The 16,221-nt window shown below is 38.3% G+C and overlaps 1 protein-coding gene across 1 annotated transcript; it reads right to left on the reverse strand.

The window, feature by feature from the left end:
- Positions 1 to 9,542: 9,542 nt before the first annotated feature.
- On the reverse strand, positions 9,543 to 11,130 carry FTMT (ferritin mitochondrial). The gene has a single exon (XM_025924745.2). The coding sequence runs from the start codon at positions 10,946 to 10,948 to the stop codon at positions 10,220 to 10,222; it is 729 nt and encodes a 242-aa protein (XP_025780530.1). The 5' UTR covers positions 10,949 to 11,130; the 3' UTR covers positions 9,543 to 10,219.
- Positions 11,131 to 16,221: the final 5,091 nt, after the last annotated feature.

A 16,221-nucleotide genomic window follows, 5' to 3' on the forward strand; every position in this document is an offset into this window, starting at 1 on the left:
TATACATGTATACCACATTTTCCTTATCTATTCATCTATTGATGGATATTTAGGTTGCTTCTATATCTTCACTATTGTAAATACTGTCACAGTAAACATACAATTGCATATATATTTTTGAACTAGTATTTTCATTTTCTTTGGGTAAATACCCAATAGTGCAATTATTGGATCGTATGGTATTTCTATTTTTAATTTTTCAGGAATCTTCATACTGTTTTCCACGGTGGCTGCACCAGTTTGCATTCCCGGCAACAGTGCATGAGAGTTCTTTTTTCTTCACTTCCTCAGTGACACTTGTAATTTTTGTCATTTTGATTTTAGCCATTCTAACTGTCATAATGTGATATCTCATTGTGGTTTTGATTTATGTTTCCTTGATGATTAGTGATGTGGAACATCTTTTCATGTGTCTGCTGGCTGTCTATAGACCTTCTTTGGTAAAATGTCTATTCAGGTGTTCTGCCCATTTTATAATCTGTTAACTTTTTTGGGTGTTGAGTTACATATATATATGTATTTTATATGTATATATGTATTTTACATACATATATGTATTTTGGGTGTTCAGTTACACATATATATATGTATGTACATACATATATATATGTAAAACTGAACACCCAAAATAATTAAATATTAATTAATTAAATATGAATTAATTCATTTTAATTAATTAAAATTAAACATATCCAGAAAAATGTTGCTATGACTCATGTCAGAGACAATTACTGCCTATGCTCTCTTCTAGTATTTTTATTATTTCAGGTTTCATATTTAGGTCTTTATTCTATTTTGAGGTTATTTTTGTGTATGGTATAAGAAAGTGCTCCATTTTTTTTTTTTTTATGTGTAGCTGTCCAGTTTCCACAGCACCATTTATTACAGAGACTGCCTTTTTTCCATTGTATATTCTTGCCTCTTTTGTCATAGATTAATTGGCCATACAAATGTGGGTTTGTTTTTGGAGTCTCTAATCTGTTCTTTTGATCTATATGTCCTTTGTCAGTGCCAATACCAAACTGTTTTGATTACTACAGCTTTGCTGTATATCTTGAAACCTGGGATTCAAGATACCTCCAGCTTTGTTCTTTTTTTTTCAGGATTGATTTAGCTATCTGGGTCTTCTGTGGTTCCATAAAAATTTTAGTAATTATTTGTTCTACTTTTGTGAACAATGCTGTTGGTATGTTGGTTGAATCTTTAGATTGCTTTGGGCAGTATGGACATTTTAACAATACTGCTTCTCTCAATCTAGGAGAATGGAATATCTTTACATTTGTTTGTGTCATCTTCAATTTGTTTCATCAGTTTTTTATAGTTTTTGCGGTACAGGTGTTCACCTTTTTGTTTAACTTTATTCATAGGTATTTTATTCTTTTTGATGCAATTATAAATGGTGATGTTTTTAAAATTTCTCTTTGTGCTACTTCATTATTAGTGTATAGGAATGCTACAAACTTCTGGGTAATAATTTGGTATCCTATTACTTTACTGAATCCACTGATTATTTCTAGGAGCTTTTTAAAACTGTTTATTTATTTGTTTTGAGAGAGAGAGAAAGCACAAGTCAGGGAGAGACAGAGAGAGAAGGAGAGAGAGAAACCCAAGCAGGCCCCATGCCAGCAGTGCAGAGCCCAACGCAGGGTAAGATCATGACCTGAGCCAAAATCAAGAGTTGGACACTTAACCAACTGAGTCATCCAGACTCTCCCCTGTATCTAGTAGTTTTTTGGTGGAGTCTTTAGGATTTTCTCTGTATAGTATCATGCCATCTGCATATACTGTCAGTTTAACTTCTTCTTTAATGAAATGGATGCCTCTTATTTCTTCTTGTCTGATTGCTGTGGCTAGGGCTTCCAGTAGAATGGACATCCTTATCTTGTTCCTGATCTTAGACGGAAGGCTCTCAGTTTCTCACCATTGAGTATGCTGTTAGCTGTGGGTTTGTCATATGTGATCTTTATTATGTTGAAGTATATTCCCTCTAACCACACTTTGTTGAGAGTTTTTAAAATGACTGATGCTGAATTTTGTTAAATGCTTTATCTGCATCTATTGAGATGATCTATGATTTTTATCTTTTGTTTTGTTGATGTGGTGTATGATGCTGATTGATTTGCAAATATTGAACCATCCTTGCATCTTGGGAATAAATTCCACCTTATTGTGGTGAATGATATTTTTAATGTACTGTTTTATCTGATTTGCTAATATTTTGTTGAAGACTTTTCCATCTATGTTCATCAGGGATGTTGGCTTGTAGTTTGTTGTGTGTTTGTTTGTTTTGTGGTGTCTTTGTCTGTTGTTGGTATCAGGTAGTGTTTGGTAAAATATCCTAGAATGCATTTAGAAGCTTTCCTTCCTCTTCAATTTTTTGGAATAGTTTGAAGAAATAGGTATTAACTCTTCTTTAAATGTCTGGTAGAATCACTCTTGAATCCATCTGGCCCTTGACTTTTATTTTTGGTAGTTTTTTTTAATCAACAGATTCAGCTTCATTACTTTTAATAAGTCTGTTCAGATTTTCCATATCTTCCTGGTTCAGTTTTGCATATTGTGTGCTTCGGGGAATTTATCCATTTCTTCTAGATTGTCCAATTTGTTGGCATATTATTTTTCATAGTATTCTCTTATAATCCTTTGTATTTTTGTGATGTCAGTTGTTGATTTTCCTATTTCATTTCTGATTTTATTTATTTGGGTCCTTTATCTTTTTTCTTAATGAGTCTGGCTAAGGATTTGTCAATTTTGTTTATCTTTTCAAAAAGCCAGCTCTTGGTTTCATTGACTTTTTCAATTGTTTTAATATCCATGACATTTATTTTTGTTCTGATCATTATTATTTCATTTCTTCCACTCACCTTGGCCTTTTTTCCCCCCTAGTTCCTTTAGGTATAAGGTAAGATTGTTTATTTGAGCTTTTTCATATTTCCTGAACTAGATCTGTATTGGTATGTATTCCCTCTGAGAGTTTCTTTCACTGTGTCGTAAAGATCTTAGACTGTTGTGTTTTTCTTTTCATTTGTTTCCATGTATTTTAAATTTCTTCTTTGATTGTGTCATTGACCCATTGGTTGTGTAGTATCATGTTCTATGGTCTCTATAAGTCTGTGTGTTTTCCAGTGTTTTCTTGTGATTTATTTATAGTTTCATACTGTTGTGGTTGGAAAAGATGCACAGTACGATTTCAATATGATTAAATTTATTGAGAGTTATTTGTGGCCTAATATATGATATACTCTTAAAAATGTTCAGTGTACACTTGAAAAGAATATATATTGTGTCAGTTTCGGATGGAATGTTCTGTACATATCTGTTATGTACATTTGGCCTAATGTGTCAATCAATCACATTGTTTCTTTATTGATTTTTCCATCTGGATGATCCATCCATTGGCCTAAGTGGGATGTTAAAGTCTCTTACTACTATTATCTTACCATCAGTTTCTCTCTTTTTGCCTGTTAATAGTTGCTTTATGTATTTAAGTGCTTCAGTGTTGGGTGCATAGATGTATACAATTGTTATATCCTCTTGTGGGATTGATTCCTTTATCATTATGTAATGCCCTTCTTTGTCTCTTATTGCAGTCTTTGTTTTAAAGTCTAATTTGTGTGATATGAGTATTGTTATATGGCTTTTTTTGCACTTCCATTTGCATGGTGAATATTTTTCAATCTTTTCACTTTCAGTCTGTGTGTATCTTTTGGTTTGAGGTGAGTTTCTTGTAGGCAGCATATAGATGGGTCTTGTGTTTTTGTGTGTTATTATTATTTTTGAATCTATTCCACCAGCCACCCTGTGTCTTTTGATTGAAGCATTTAGGCCCTTTACATATAAAGTAATTATTGATAGGTGTGTACTTAGTGCCATTTTAAAATTAGTTTTCTGATTTTTCTTACAGTTCTTGTTTGTTTCTTCTTTCTCTGGGTTTGGTGAGTTTCTATAGTGTTAAGTTTGGCTTTCTTTCTCTATTTTCTGTGTGTCTGTCATAGGTTTTGAGTTTATGATTACCATAAGTTTTATATATAACATCCAAAGTAAATAGCAGCCTGTATTAATTTGATGATGATTTAAGTTCAAACACATTCTTAAAAAAAGAAAAGCATTGGGGCGCCTGGGTGGCTTGGTCAGTTGAGCATCCAACTTCGACTCAGGTTATGATCTCACAGATGGGTTCGAGCCCCACAGCGGGCTCTGTGCTGACAGCTTAGAGCCTGGAGCCTGCTTCAAATTCTATCCCTCTCTTTCTGCTATCCCTCCCTCTCTTTCTGCTCCCCCCCCCCACCCCACCCCCGCCCCGGTCATGCTCTGTCTCTCTCTCCTTCAAAAATAGATTAAAAAAAAAAAAAAAAAAACATTAAAAAAAAAAGAAAAGCGTTGACAGGAAAAGTTTTTTTTTTTCCTTTTTTCTTCTTTTCCTTTTTACTCCCTCCTCCATGTTTTATGTATATGTTGTCATATATTACATCTTTTTATTCATAACTTTCTTATGTCTACTTATGGCCATTTCTTTTTCACTTCAAGATGTCTCTTTAACATTTTCTGTGAGGTTAGTTGTGATTAACTCCTTTAACTTTTGTTTGTCTGGGAAGCTATTTTTTCTATACAATTCTGAATGATACCCTTGCCAGGTAGTGGTTTTTTTGGTTGTAGTTTCCCACCCCCCCCCCCCCCTTCAGCACTTTGAATATATCATGCCATTCCCTTCTGGCCTACAAAGTTACTGCCGAAAAATCAATTGATAGCCTTATGGGATTTCCCTCGTACATAAACTTTTGCTTCTCTTGCTGCTTTTAAAATTTTCTCTTTCTCTTTTATCTTTGATATTTTAGTTATCACATTTTGTGGTGTGGACTTCCTCAGCTCATCTTGTTTGGAACTTTCTGTGCTGCATGAACTTGAATGTCTATTTCCTTCCCTAGGTTAGGGAGGTTTTTAGTTATTATTTCTTCAAATAAGTTTTGTGTACCTTTCTTTCTCTCTTCTTCTGGGACCCCTGTAATACAAATGTAATGCAAATGCAAATGCTGCCCAGTGTTGTCTAAGAGATCTTTTAACCTATTTTCATTTTAAAATTCTTTTATTTTTTTGCTGTTCAGCCTGTGTGCTTTTGTTACCCTGTCTTCCAGATCACTATGTTCTTCTGCATCCACTGATCTACTATTGATTCCCTCTAGTATGTTTTTTTATATCATTTGTTGTATTCTTAAACTCTGATTAGTTCTTTTTTATATTTTCTATCTGCTTAGTGAAAACCTCTCTGAGTTCTTCCATTCTTTTCTCCAACTCAGTGTATCTTTATGATCATTACTTTAAATTCTTTGTCAAGCATATTGTTTATCTATATTTAGATCTTTTTCTGAGGCATTTTCTTTCCCTTTCTTTTGGAGCACATTCCTCTATCTTCCTATTTTGTTTGACTTTCTGTTTGATTCTATGGATTAGGTAGAACAGCTACTTCTTCTCAATTTGAATGAATAATCTTGTGTATGGTGTCTCCTATGTAGACTGTGTGTGCTTAGTGACTTTTGCTGGCTGTCTGGAGCTGTGGCTGTGTGTGCTAGCTACTCTTTTAATTTGTGGCTTTTTATAAAAAGAAAAATAATAATATTAAAAAGAAAATAATAAAAGAAAAAAGAAAAGGGAAAAAAAAAGATAAGGAAAAGAAAAAAAGAAAAAAATCTACAAAGAACAAAAAGAAAAAATAACAAGAACAAAAATGAAAACAAAACCAAGAGTAATTTAAAAAATAATTTTAAAAATAAAATAAAAATAAAACAAACTTTTAAAGACTGAAAAAAAAAACCGCAAAGAAATCTAAAACTCGGCTTGTTTTCTGTAACCCAGCACCAGCGGGGCTGATTTGGGCTTGTGGACCTTGGCTGTCTGAGGTTGCAGGCTCACTATGAGCCAGGCTTGGGTTTTTAAAGTGGAAGAGGAGAGTGTGTCCCATAGCTCCTTGGCCCTTTTAAACTGCAGGCTTTTTCCTGAGTCCCAGGGTGACCCAGGCTGGTGTAGATTTGCGAATCCTGGGCTTGCTGAGGTTGCTGTACTCAGGGTCCCTGTGATGATGGGCTTGGCCCACCAGTTATGGTGTCCAGACCCCGCTCCAGTCTAGGCTTTTAAGGTGGAGCAGGATGTGCTTCTCTCTCTAGTCCCTCCAACCTGGAGAGTGCTCCCACAGTCACTCCTCCATTTGGTAGAATTCTAGTGTTGTTTCTTTTATATGCTAGTTACTCTTTTAAACCAAGGCTTTTTTTTTTCTGTACCCAAGAACCAAGTACTGTCCCCAGCCCCTTGGTACTATGCCTCCCCACTGCCATTCTCAGTGTCCCTGAATGGGGATTCGCTTTGTTACTGTGTCTCTGTCTCTCTTGCTGTTCTCTTGCCATTCTGTCTATCTTTGTCCAAAAATTGTTCAGTTAGCTCTTGGGTCAGTTCTTCAGGAAGAATTGTTCTATAATTAGCTGTCATTTGGTGAGTTCCATGGAGGAGGTGAGTTCAGGGTCTTCCTACATTGCCTTCTTTGACTAGAACTCAACAGGTAGGTATTTAAAAAGAAGTTACAGGACTGGAGGAGATGTTTAAAGAACAAGTGTAGATAAAGAGGAGAAGAGATCCAGAGGACAGAGTTCTGGGACACTTTAAATGTGTTAAGTTCAGCAAGTTGAGGGGCAATTAGAAAGGGAGACAAATGACAGTGAGTAAGTGTTTGAGGAGTGAAATGACAAGTCCTGCTAGCTGGGTGAGTGAGAGGAAGGCTGAGAAATGAAGCACTAGGTTTGTCATCATGGAAGTCACTGATGCTCTTGATGGAAAAATAAAAAGGTTGGCGTGGGGGTAAACACCGTACACAGACTTACTTGCAGGGGATCAAGAGAGAACAGGGTAAGTGGAGATGGGAAACAGAAATAACTTTTTTAAGAAGTTTTGTTGTAAAAGAGTATGAAAAAAGAACTAAGTAGGGGGTGGTAGCTTAGCGTTTGCTGAAGGGAATGTAAGTCCAAAAAAGATGAGGAGAAATAACACCATCTTTGCTTCTCCTGGGAACCAATCAGTAGAAAGGGCAAAATGGATAATGCCAGCAAGAGAATAATTGGAGGTGTGATGTCCTGGAGTCCTTCCGTAAGCTCAAGGGTTGGGACTCAGGGCACCATGGGAGGTTGGCTTTAGGAAGTGGCATAGATGCTTCAACCCCTGTAGCAGAACAGAAGGCTTTGTACAATTACAAGCATGTGATCAATTCCATGACAAGGAAGTGTGAGGTTCTCCTGGGATTCCTTCTAAATTCTTAGTGAAATAAGGGGATTATCAACAGACAGCGCTGAGCAGGAGGAGACTGAGAGATCCACAATGACAATGTGTAAAAGAGTTGGGACAATGGCTATTGTATGTTTTGACAGCAACACAGAATAAGAAATAACATTACTGAGGAGGTAAATATGCAAACACACACACATACACAGAGACTGCAAAACAAGAATTTCAGGAGGCAGTACCCTTTTTAACTTACTTTCACTTCTGTTCAAATCTGTTCTAATGACAAATGGTGGCTAGCGAGTCACGAAATAATTTCATGACACTGATGGGGTGGAATCTGTAGTTTGGAAAACACTCATCCAGAAGAACTGAAGAGGAAATTCTCTGAAGACATGTAATAAGATTATATGCAGCAAAATAAACCAACTTTAAGTCTAGAAGGTAAAGGGAGGCCCATCAGCTTAATCAAAAGCAAATCATTGTGCACTCCCCACACCCCAGTAGTTCCTCCTGTCAAGATCCCTTTTTATTCTGGGCTCCTCTGTTCTCCAGTGACATAGGTCTGAGATCTGTCACTTTAATTCCCTCGTTTCTTCCCCCATTTTTGTAACTCTCTCCATTCATTCATTTGCAAAATTGTAAATAATCTGCCTGTAAATTCCTGTCAGCATCTGTTTCTATTTCCACTGATTTTGCCATGTTCAGGCCCTATTGCTTTCTCTCTACCTTATATTTTTACTTTTCTTGTTGTGAGAGTAGTGCAATGGGTGTCCATAAGAAGAAATTTATTTTAAAAAGACAAGTAGCTAAAGAAGATATCAAACACAATCTCACTAAGAGGCTGTCTGGCTTCCTTTGTTGGTGTATCTACTTCCATTTTGTATGCATATATATTATTTCCCCTGTACTTGTCTATATACAATTATATAATATAGTCTTGTTTCATAATACTCTCGTTTTTAAGAGAACACATTGTGAATTTCTGCTCACATCATTATGTGCTTGGCAAAATCATATTTAATAGCTGTAGGGCATTCCACGTATGGCATTTTAATCTAAACCATTTTGTTGAGTTTGTGCAGTCATGTGCATGTGCCTCTCAGATCTGGGACTACAGGGAGCACAATTTGCCAAGGACCCTGCTGCTCTGCTCAGAAAAATCGATTCATCTCTTAGCTTGTTGCAAGCCTGCACTTCCCAGTCAATAACAGAGTTCCGGAAATGTTCTTAGGCAGGCCCATTTCTGGGAGACCTGGGATTCCTCTGATGAGCGACTCTAGCTATGGTCTCCCAGAAAGCTTTGTAGCACATTGCTTACAACGATGCACCACATCTCTTTTTTCCTTCTGCCAGGATCAGACTTGCATGGAGTCTGGAGGCTGTATCTGCTTCTCCAGCTCCTTTCCCATTTTCTCTCAAGGGCCTTTTGGTCTCCCCTAAGACATTTCTTATATACTTAATCCCATCTTGGCACGTTTCTCAGAAGACCCAAACTAACACAGACATTTAGGTTGTTCTCGGGTTTGTATTCTGTACCACTAAACTTGTGATTGCTCAATTCTTAGCACAGCACTCTTTTGCTGAGAGCCCTTCAAGCACTGCCATTGCTCAGTACATTAAGCTTAAGCCCCTCCTACCCCCTCCACATTTGGCTCCAGCCCATCTATCCAAACACCACCCAGTGTTCTTAGTCCAGCCCCGGGCCTGCTGACCAAATATTCTCGCATTCATTTTCTCATGCCTCCTTCCCCCAGCCCCCAAGAAAACATGTGCTCAGCTGATGCCTCCTTCATTCTGGATTTCTTTGTGACTTCCTCCACGTACCCCCCTCCATTTTAAAGGCCACAGAAATGTGTTTTCTGCAGTGTAGTCACTCTTTTTGTCAAAAGGAGTTAGTTACGTTAAAGGGAGGCTATAAAGCCCAATGGTGAAGTGTATACTTTGTAATCAGACAGACCTAGATCATCATTTCACACACACAAACACACACACACACACACACAGGTACGCCTGGGTGGCTAAGTTCGTTAAGCGTCCCACTTTGGCTCAGGTCATGATTTGTGGTTCATGGGTTCGAATCTGGTGTGGGGCTCTGTGCTGACAGCTCAGAGCCTAGAGTCAGCTTCGGATTCTGGGTCTCCCTCTCCCTCTGCCCCTCTGCTGTTCTCACTCTATCTCGCTCTCTCTCTCAAAAATAAATAAACATTAAAAAAAAATTAAAACACCTACAAATTAGCAGAGATTGGATAGGTTTGGGAAAACACTGAGCTAAACAAAAATAATCCAAGATGTTTTTAATTCTCAGACTTCCCAGAGCCCTTAAAATGTTCATATGTGTCATAACTTCCTAAGGCTAGTATTGACACTTTGTGTAGCTTTCCTTGAATTTGATCACAAAATCCTTTAGAAACAGATCATCTCCAGACATTATTTTTTTCTTGGAAAATACTGGGAAAGGGTAAACGTTGTCACAGAATTTTTCATGTATGGTTTTCACAGTACTTTATAGTACTATATATATTCTTCAACTTGTTATAGTTGTTTGTATATTTATCTTACACATCTTCCCAATTTTAGCCTTTAGCATAAAGTCTTGAAAATAACAGGCACTTGTTCAGTAGAAAATCACAGAATTTTAGTGAAGGCTCATGGTCTGGAATAATATTTGGTAACTGGAGAAAGTTTGTATCTACTTTTCAGTAGCTGTTTCCCAGTCTTTTTTTATACCATAGTATCCTGGCTAGTTTACAGGCTAGAAAAATTATCTTGATGTTGGACAGGAAGAAAAAAAAAGCCCTTCTTAACTGGAGGCTAAATACATTTTCTCCACAAGTCACTTGATTGGGACAGTTTAACAGGATATAAAGGTGGAGGTGCATTTTAAGGGGAAGAAAGCAGGAGTCAGCTGACTCTGGGTCTTGACACACCATGGGCAGCAAGGAAGGCAGCCTGTGGCTTAGTTGTGATCGTTTTCATTTCCAAGGGTGTGCTTGTCAAAGAGGTACTCTGCCAGGCCAGAAGCCGGGGCCCCCATCTTAACCAAGTTTTGCACGTGGTCACCTAGTTCTTTGATCGATTTCACCTGTTCATTCAAATAGTGAGTTTCCAGGAAGTCGCACAAATGGGGGTCACCTTTGTCTGAGGCCAGAGTGTGCAATTCGAGCAACGACTGGTTCACATTCTTTTCCAAGAGCAGCGCACACTCCATGGCATTCAGCCCGCTCTCCCAGTCGTCCAGGTCAGGTTTCTTGATGTCCTGCAGGCAGATCCGGCCTCCCCGCTGGTTCTGCAGCCTCATCAGCTTCTCGGCGTGCTGGGTCTCCTCCCGAGACTGACGAAGGAAATATCTGGCGAAGTTGTTCAGGGCCACGTCATCTCGGGAGAAGTAATAAGCCATAGACAAGTACACATAGGACGCATAGAGCTCCAGGTTGATCTGGCGGTTGATGGCGGCCTCGGAGTCCCGGTGGAAGTTCTGCCGCACCCGGGAGGGGGCGGAGGTGGGCCCGGCAGGGTCCCGGGAGGAGGTGGCTGCGGCCAGCGGGCGGCGGGGGGCGGCGGGCTGGGGACCCGAGGGGCGCCAGGAGACCCAGAGCGGTCGGAGCGCGAAGCCTCGGCGAGCGCTGCGCAGGGACACCAGCGAACTGCTGATCTGCTTAGAGAGGAACAAGAAACAGGGCGGCATGGTTCCCCTTCTTTAGAAGTCTGGAAACTGAGGCCCAGGCGGCTCACCGCGCGGTCGGGCACCAGTGGCTTCAGAGGCTTCACGGGCTTCTGCATCAGAACGCAGCCCTAGGCGATGGCGACTGCGTCACACACACACACGCCTTCGCTTCGAGAGGCGCCGAGTTCCAGGCGGAGGGAGGCGGGGGCGCGCGCGCCTGTCGCGGTTGGGCGCAGACGGATAATCCTGACAACTCCATTTAACGAAACATTGCCCCATTTCTGCCCTTGGGCGTTTGTAACTTATTTCATCTAAGTTAAAAGTGCTGTTAAAAAAAAAAAAAAAAGAAAGAAAGAAAAGCAGGCACTAGGACTAGCAAAAGAAAGCACAAGCCCAGTGTACTTGCCCTCCCTTTGTGACCTCTTTCTGTGGAAAGACCAAGGCCTGGGGGAGGCAGGGCAGCGACATAGAGGAAAACAAAAGTCACCAGACGTTTATCTGGGCGCGGGGGTCCACAGCCAAATTGGGTCTTTATAAATTGACTTTCTGGTTATTTTAACAAATGTAGGTATGGAAATAATTGCCAGAGTAGTATATAGGCACATTTCCAAGGGTCTGTAAGAAGACAGTGCCTTCTTTTAAAATGACATTTTATTTTGGGGGCGTCTGGGTAGCTCAGTGGGTTAAGCGTGGAACTTAGGCTCAGGTCAGGAGCTCACGGTTTGTGGGTTCCAGCCCCAGACAGATCAGGCTCTGTGCTGACAGCTAGGAGCCTGGAGCCTGCTTCAGATTCTGCGTCTCCGTCTGTCTCTGCCCCTCCCCTGCTCAGCTCTCTCTCTCAAAAATAAATAAACATTAAAAGTAATAAATAAAAAACAATAAAAACTTAAAAAAGAATAAAAAGATTTTATTTTTAAATGTAAAATTTATCTTTACTGCAAAGAAAAATAGGATACTGTAGAAAAGTAGGAGGAATAAATGAACTAGCTCTAAACTTGATGTTATTTTCCTGTCTTTTGTTAATGCAGATACATACACTTGTGGTGAGCATAGCAAAGCTGTAGAGAAGTTGAATCACTATGTTGTACATCTGAAACTGATGTAACATTGTGTCTCAACTAAAATAAAAAATACTAAATTAAAAATAAAAAGGACAATTAAAAATTCAATTTATTTATTTCTTTAAATATAATGTATTGTCAAGTTAGCTAACATACAGTGCATACAGTGTGCTTTTGGCTTCAGGAGTAGATTCCCGTGATTCATCACTTATATATAACAGCCAGTGACCATCCCAACAAGTGCCCTCCTCAATGCCCACCACCCATTTTCGCCTCTCCTCAACCCCCCCAATCAACCCTCAGTTTGTTCTCTGTATTTAAGAATCTCTAATGTTTTGCCTCCCTCTCTGTTTATAACTATTTAAAAAAAATTACATTTAAACTGGTATTTGGTTTTAAAAGAATATCTGTAATTGTTGTAGTGTATTGAGAAAATGAGTATTAACTCAGAGAAGAAAATTCCGAAAATTCCTAATCTTTCTCTCCCAGAAAAAAACCATCGTTAAAATGTTGATAGTAATTCTCACAGATTAAAAGAAGAACATTAGGAGTGCCTGGGTGGCTCAGTCCACTAAGCAATGGACTTTGGCTCAGATCGTGATCTCATGATTTGTGAGTTCCAGCCCTGCATCAGGCTCTGTGCTGACAGCTCAGAGCCTGGAGCCTGCTTCAGATTCTGTGTCTGCCTCTCTCTCTGTTCCTCCCCTACTCATTCTCTCTCTCCCTCTCTCTAAACACTAAATAAACATTAAAAAAAAGAGGAACATTAAAAAAATCATAGAAACAAAACAACTAACATGTACATTTTTAACAGTTTTAAAGAGATAGGATTGACCTAAAATAAACTGCAGATACTTCAAGTACAGAAGTTGATAGGGTTTGACATAGGTATGTCTGTGAAACCATCATCAGAGTCAAGGTAATGAACATACTCATCAACTCCCAAAGTTCTCTCAGGTTTGTTTATATGTATTTTTTTTATTTTTTATTTTTGTTTTTATTTGTTTATTTAAGTAAACTCCACCCCCAACGTGGGGCTTGAATGACCACTAGATCAAGAGTCGCATGTTCTGCCACTGAGCCTGACAGGTACCCCAACTCGTTATGTAATCACTCCCTCCTGCCTCTCTGCCCCACCTCATCCCAGCCATCCACTGGTCTGCTTTTCCTCACTACGTAGGTTGGTTTGCACTTTACAGAATTTCATATAAATAGAACCTGTGTGTATACCTTTCTGCCTGTTTTCTATCACTCAGCACAGTGGTTTTGAGATCCATCCATATTGTCATGTGTATTAATAGTTTTTACGGTTGAATCATATTCCATTGTGTAGAGATACCACAATCTGTTTATTCTGTCACCATCTCATGAATATTCTGCTTGTTTACAGCTTTTGGCTGTTCAAGTAAAGCTATTGTGAACATTCCTGTACAAGTCTTTGTGTAATTTTATGAGCTTATTTCTCTTGGGTGAATATTTTGCTCGTAATGGGTAGATCATATGGTAAGTGTAGGTTTAACGTTTTAAGGAACTTCCAATTGTTTTTCCAAGTGGTTTTGCCCTTTTATATGGCCATCAGCACTATGTGAGAGTTCAAGTTCCTTCATATCCTTGCAACCCTTGGTATTGTCATTTATTTCACTTTAAACTTAAAATTTAGCCATTCTAGTAGATGTATACTGGTATGACATTGTATCTTTAATCTGAATTCCCATTTTAATTGATGATGCTGAGTATATTTGGTCATACTTCTTTGCTAACCATATATATATCTTTGGTGAAGTGTATATTCAAAGCTTTTGCCCATTTTACATGTTCAGCCATTTCTTAGGATTGTTTGATGTCTTATGGTTAATATCTGGATCTTTGATATTAGTGCTGCTTATATTCAGGTCTTCTTTCTGTTATCTGTATGTTACCATCTCTGTATTACTTTCCTATATTTCCTTGGGCAAATCACTTTACCTTTCTAGGTCAATTTCCTCAGTTATAAATCCAAGATCCTACTTATTTCCTTTGGGTTACTGAAAGGAATCAATAAAATAATTATGCAGGGTACTTATCACAGTGCTTATCACAGAATAAGCACTCAAAATATTCTTTAACAGTTCTTGTTGCATAGTGTCTATTTAATTATTCAAAATCATTCATTTTCAATTATTCAGTAAGCAGTAATTATTATTATTACATATGGAAAAACTTATACAGTTTGTAAAGTATGCTTATCCGCATTATATTGTTATCATGTAAGAATAGTGAGGTAGAAATTCTTTTATAATCTGGACACATCAAATGTGTAGTTTGGTAGGAAGCTCCTTGGTCTCAGATGAACTTCTTAAAGTGTACGATAAATAAAGGTGGACACCTAAGATCTAGCTGCACTTAAACTCTGCTGGCAGAATCTGACTGATATTCACCAAGAAATTTCCCACTAACTTTTGCTTTCCTATATCCATCTTTGCTTGTATTTTCTTCAAAGTTTTTTTTCTCCTAAAATGTAGTTCCCTAAAGAGAGGTTCTGAAAATGATCCTTTAGAGTGGTGTTAAATGCCAACTGCTGCTACCAGTGTTTTAGTAGAAATGATGCTCTTCATATAAATGCTTCTCCCCAAAGTAATAAAAAGCATAGATATAAAATAAATGCAGTACATGAAATGTAATGCAAAACAAGGCCATAAAACACAATACACACTTAAACGTCCTGTGTTAACTTGTCAAAAATGTTTCTTGTTCCCTTACAAAGTTTGTCATGTATTTTGCTAGACTTTGAAAATGCAAGGATTCTTATCTGAGGGACATTTTTATTTCTAGTATTCATAGTAAAATTAATGGTCTTCTACCAAAAGTACACACCTAGATCATGGCCCACCATTCCTCACGAGTCATTTCTTCCTCCATTTTAATGACTTCTTCTCCTCCTTGAACACCTGTCTAAGCTTTCGAGATTCTCTGGTGTTGCCTCTACTTCCCCACCTTGCTGTCTTCTCCTCTTTTACTTCCTCATGAAATCCATCTCATCTTTTTAGGTCCCATCAAATATGTTACTTTCTCTGTAAGGTCTCAGATAACTTCGTTTGGAATTAATCACTACTTTGTTGTTGTTGTTGAAGACTGTTTATGCTGAGAGTATATCATATCATATGGTTGTATATGGGCATGCACATGTGCATGCTTGTATGTATGTTGATATGTGTGTGTGTGTGTGTGTGTGTGTGTGTGTGTGTGTCCTTAAGGGCACAGCTTCTCATCCTCCTCATTTTTTTTATTGTAGTTGACACATAATGTTATGTTAGTTTCAGGTGCACAGCATTCCATAAGTCTATAAATTGTGCTATGATCACAAGTGTAGCTACCTTCTGTTACCATACAACACCATTACAATATTACAATACAATTATTGTATTCCCTGTGATGTACTTTTCATTCCCATGACTTACTCATTCCATAATTGGTAGCCTATGCCTCCCACTCTCCTTCACCCATTTTGCCCCCCCCTCCTGCCCTCTGGCTACCCATCCTACTCAGTTTTAAATTTTTAGTCTTGGCACAATGCTTCTATCCCCCAGAAGAATGGGGATAGGGATTTTTATTTCCTATGGCATATCAGCTTGCCTAGCATGTGTTTGTCAAGTATATTGAGAGATGGCTTCACTTTAAGTTATTAGAAAAGCTCTGTACTTTGCTGATTTCAGCCTTTAAAGGAATAACAATGTCTTCTATTTTCTTCTTTATAGATGTATTGGGTAAAGTATTTGTATTATATGTGAAAATGCTTTGCCACTTGGAGATTTAGGAACTATATGAAAGTGGATTGTAATTCACTGAATTGTGTTTTGGTATTTTCTTCAAAGCATTTGATTTTAAATACTAAATATTTTTTTAGAATTTACCTACCTTGGGGAGCGCCTGGTGGTTCAGTCTGTTAAGCATCTGACTTTGGCTCAGATCATGATCTCGCGGTTTGTGAGTTCGAGCCCCGCGTCGGGCTCTGTGCTGACAGCTCAGAGCCTGGAACCCGCTTCGGATTCTGTGTCTCCTTCTCTCTGCCCCTCCCCCAGTTGTGTTCTGTCTCTCTATGTCTATCAAAATTAAATAAATGTAAAAAAAATAGAATTTACCTGTCTTGGAAAATATTTAAACATCACTCTATCGTTTTACGTTAATAGATGGGAGCAGAGTCATAAATAATGAGGAAAAGGAAAAATGAAAAGTAAGTCTACTCCTTTATACTTG

The sequence above is a fragment of the Puma concolor genome, chromosome A1, assembly GCF_028749965.1.
Source record: "Puma concolor isolate L17-30 chromosome A1, mPumCon1.1.hap2, whole genome shotgun sequence".
Classification (NCBI taxonomy): domain Eukaryota; kingdom Metazoa; phylum Chordata; class Mammalia; order Carnivora; family Felidae; genus Puma; species Puma concolor.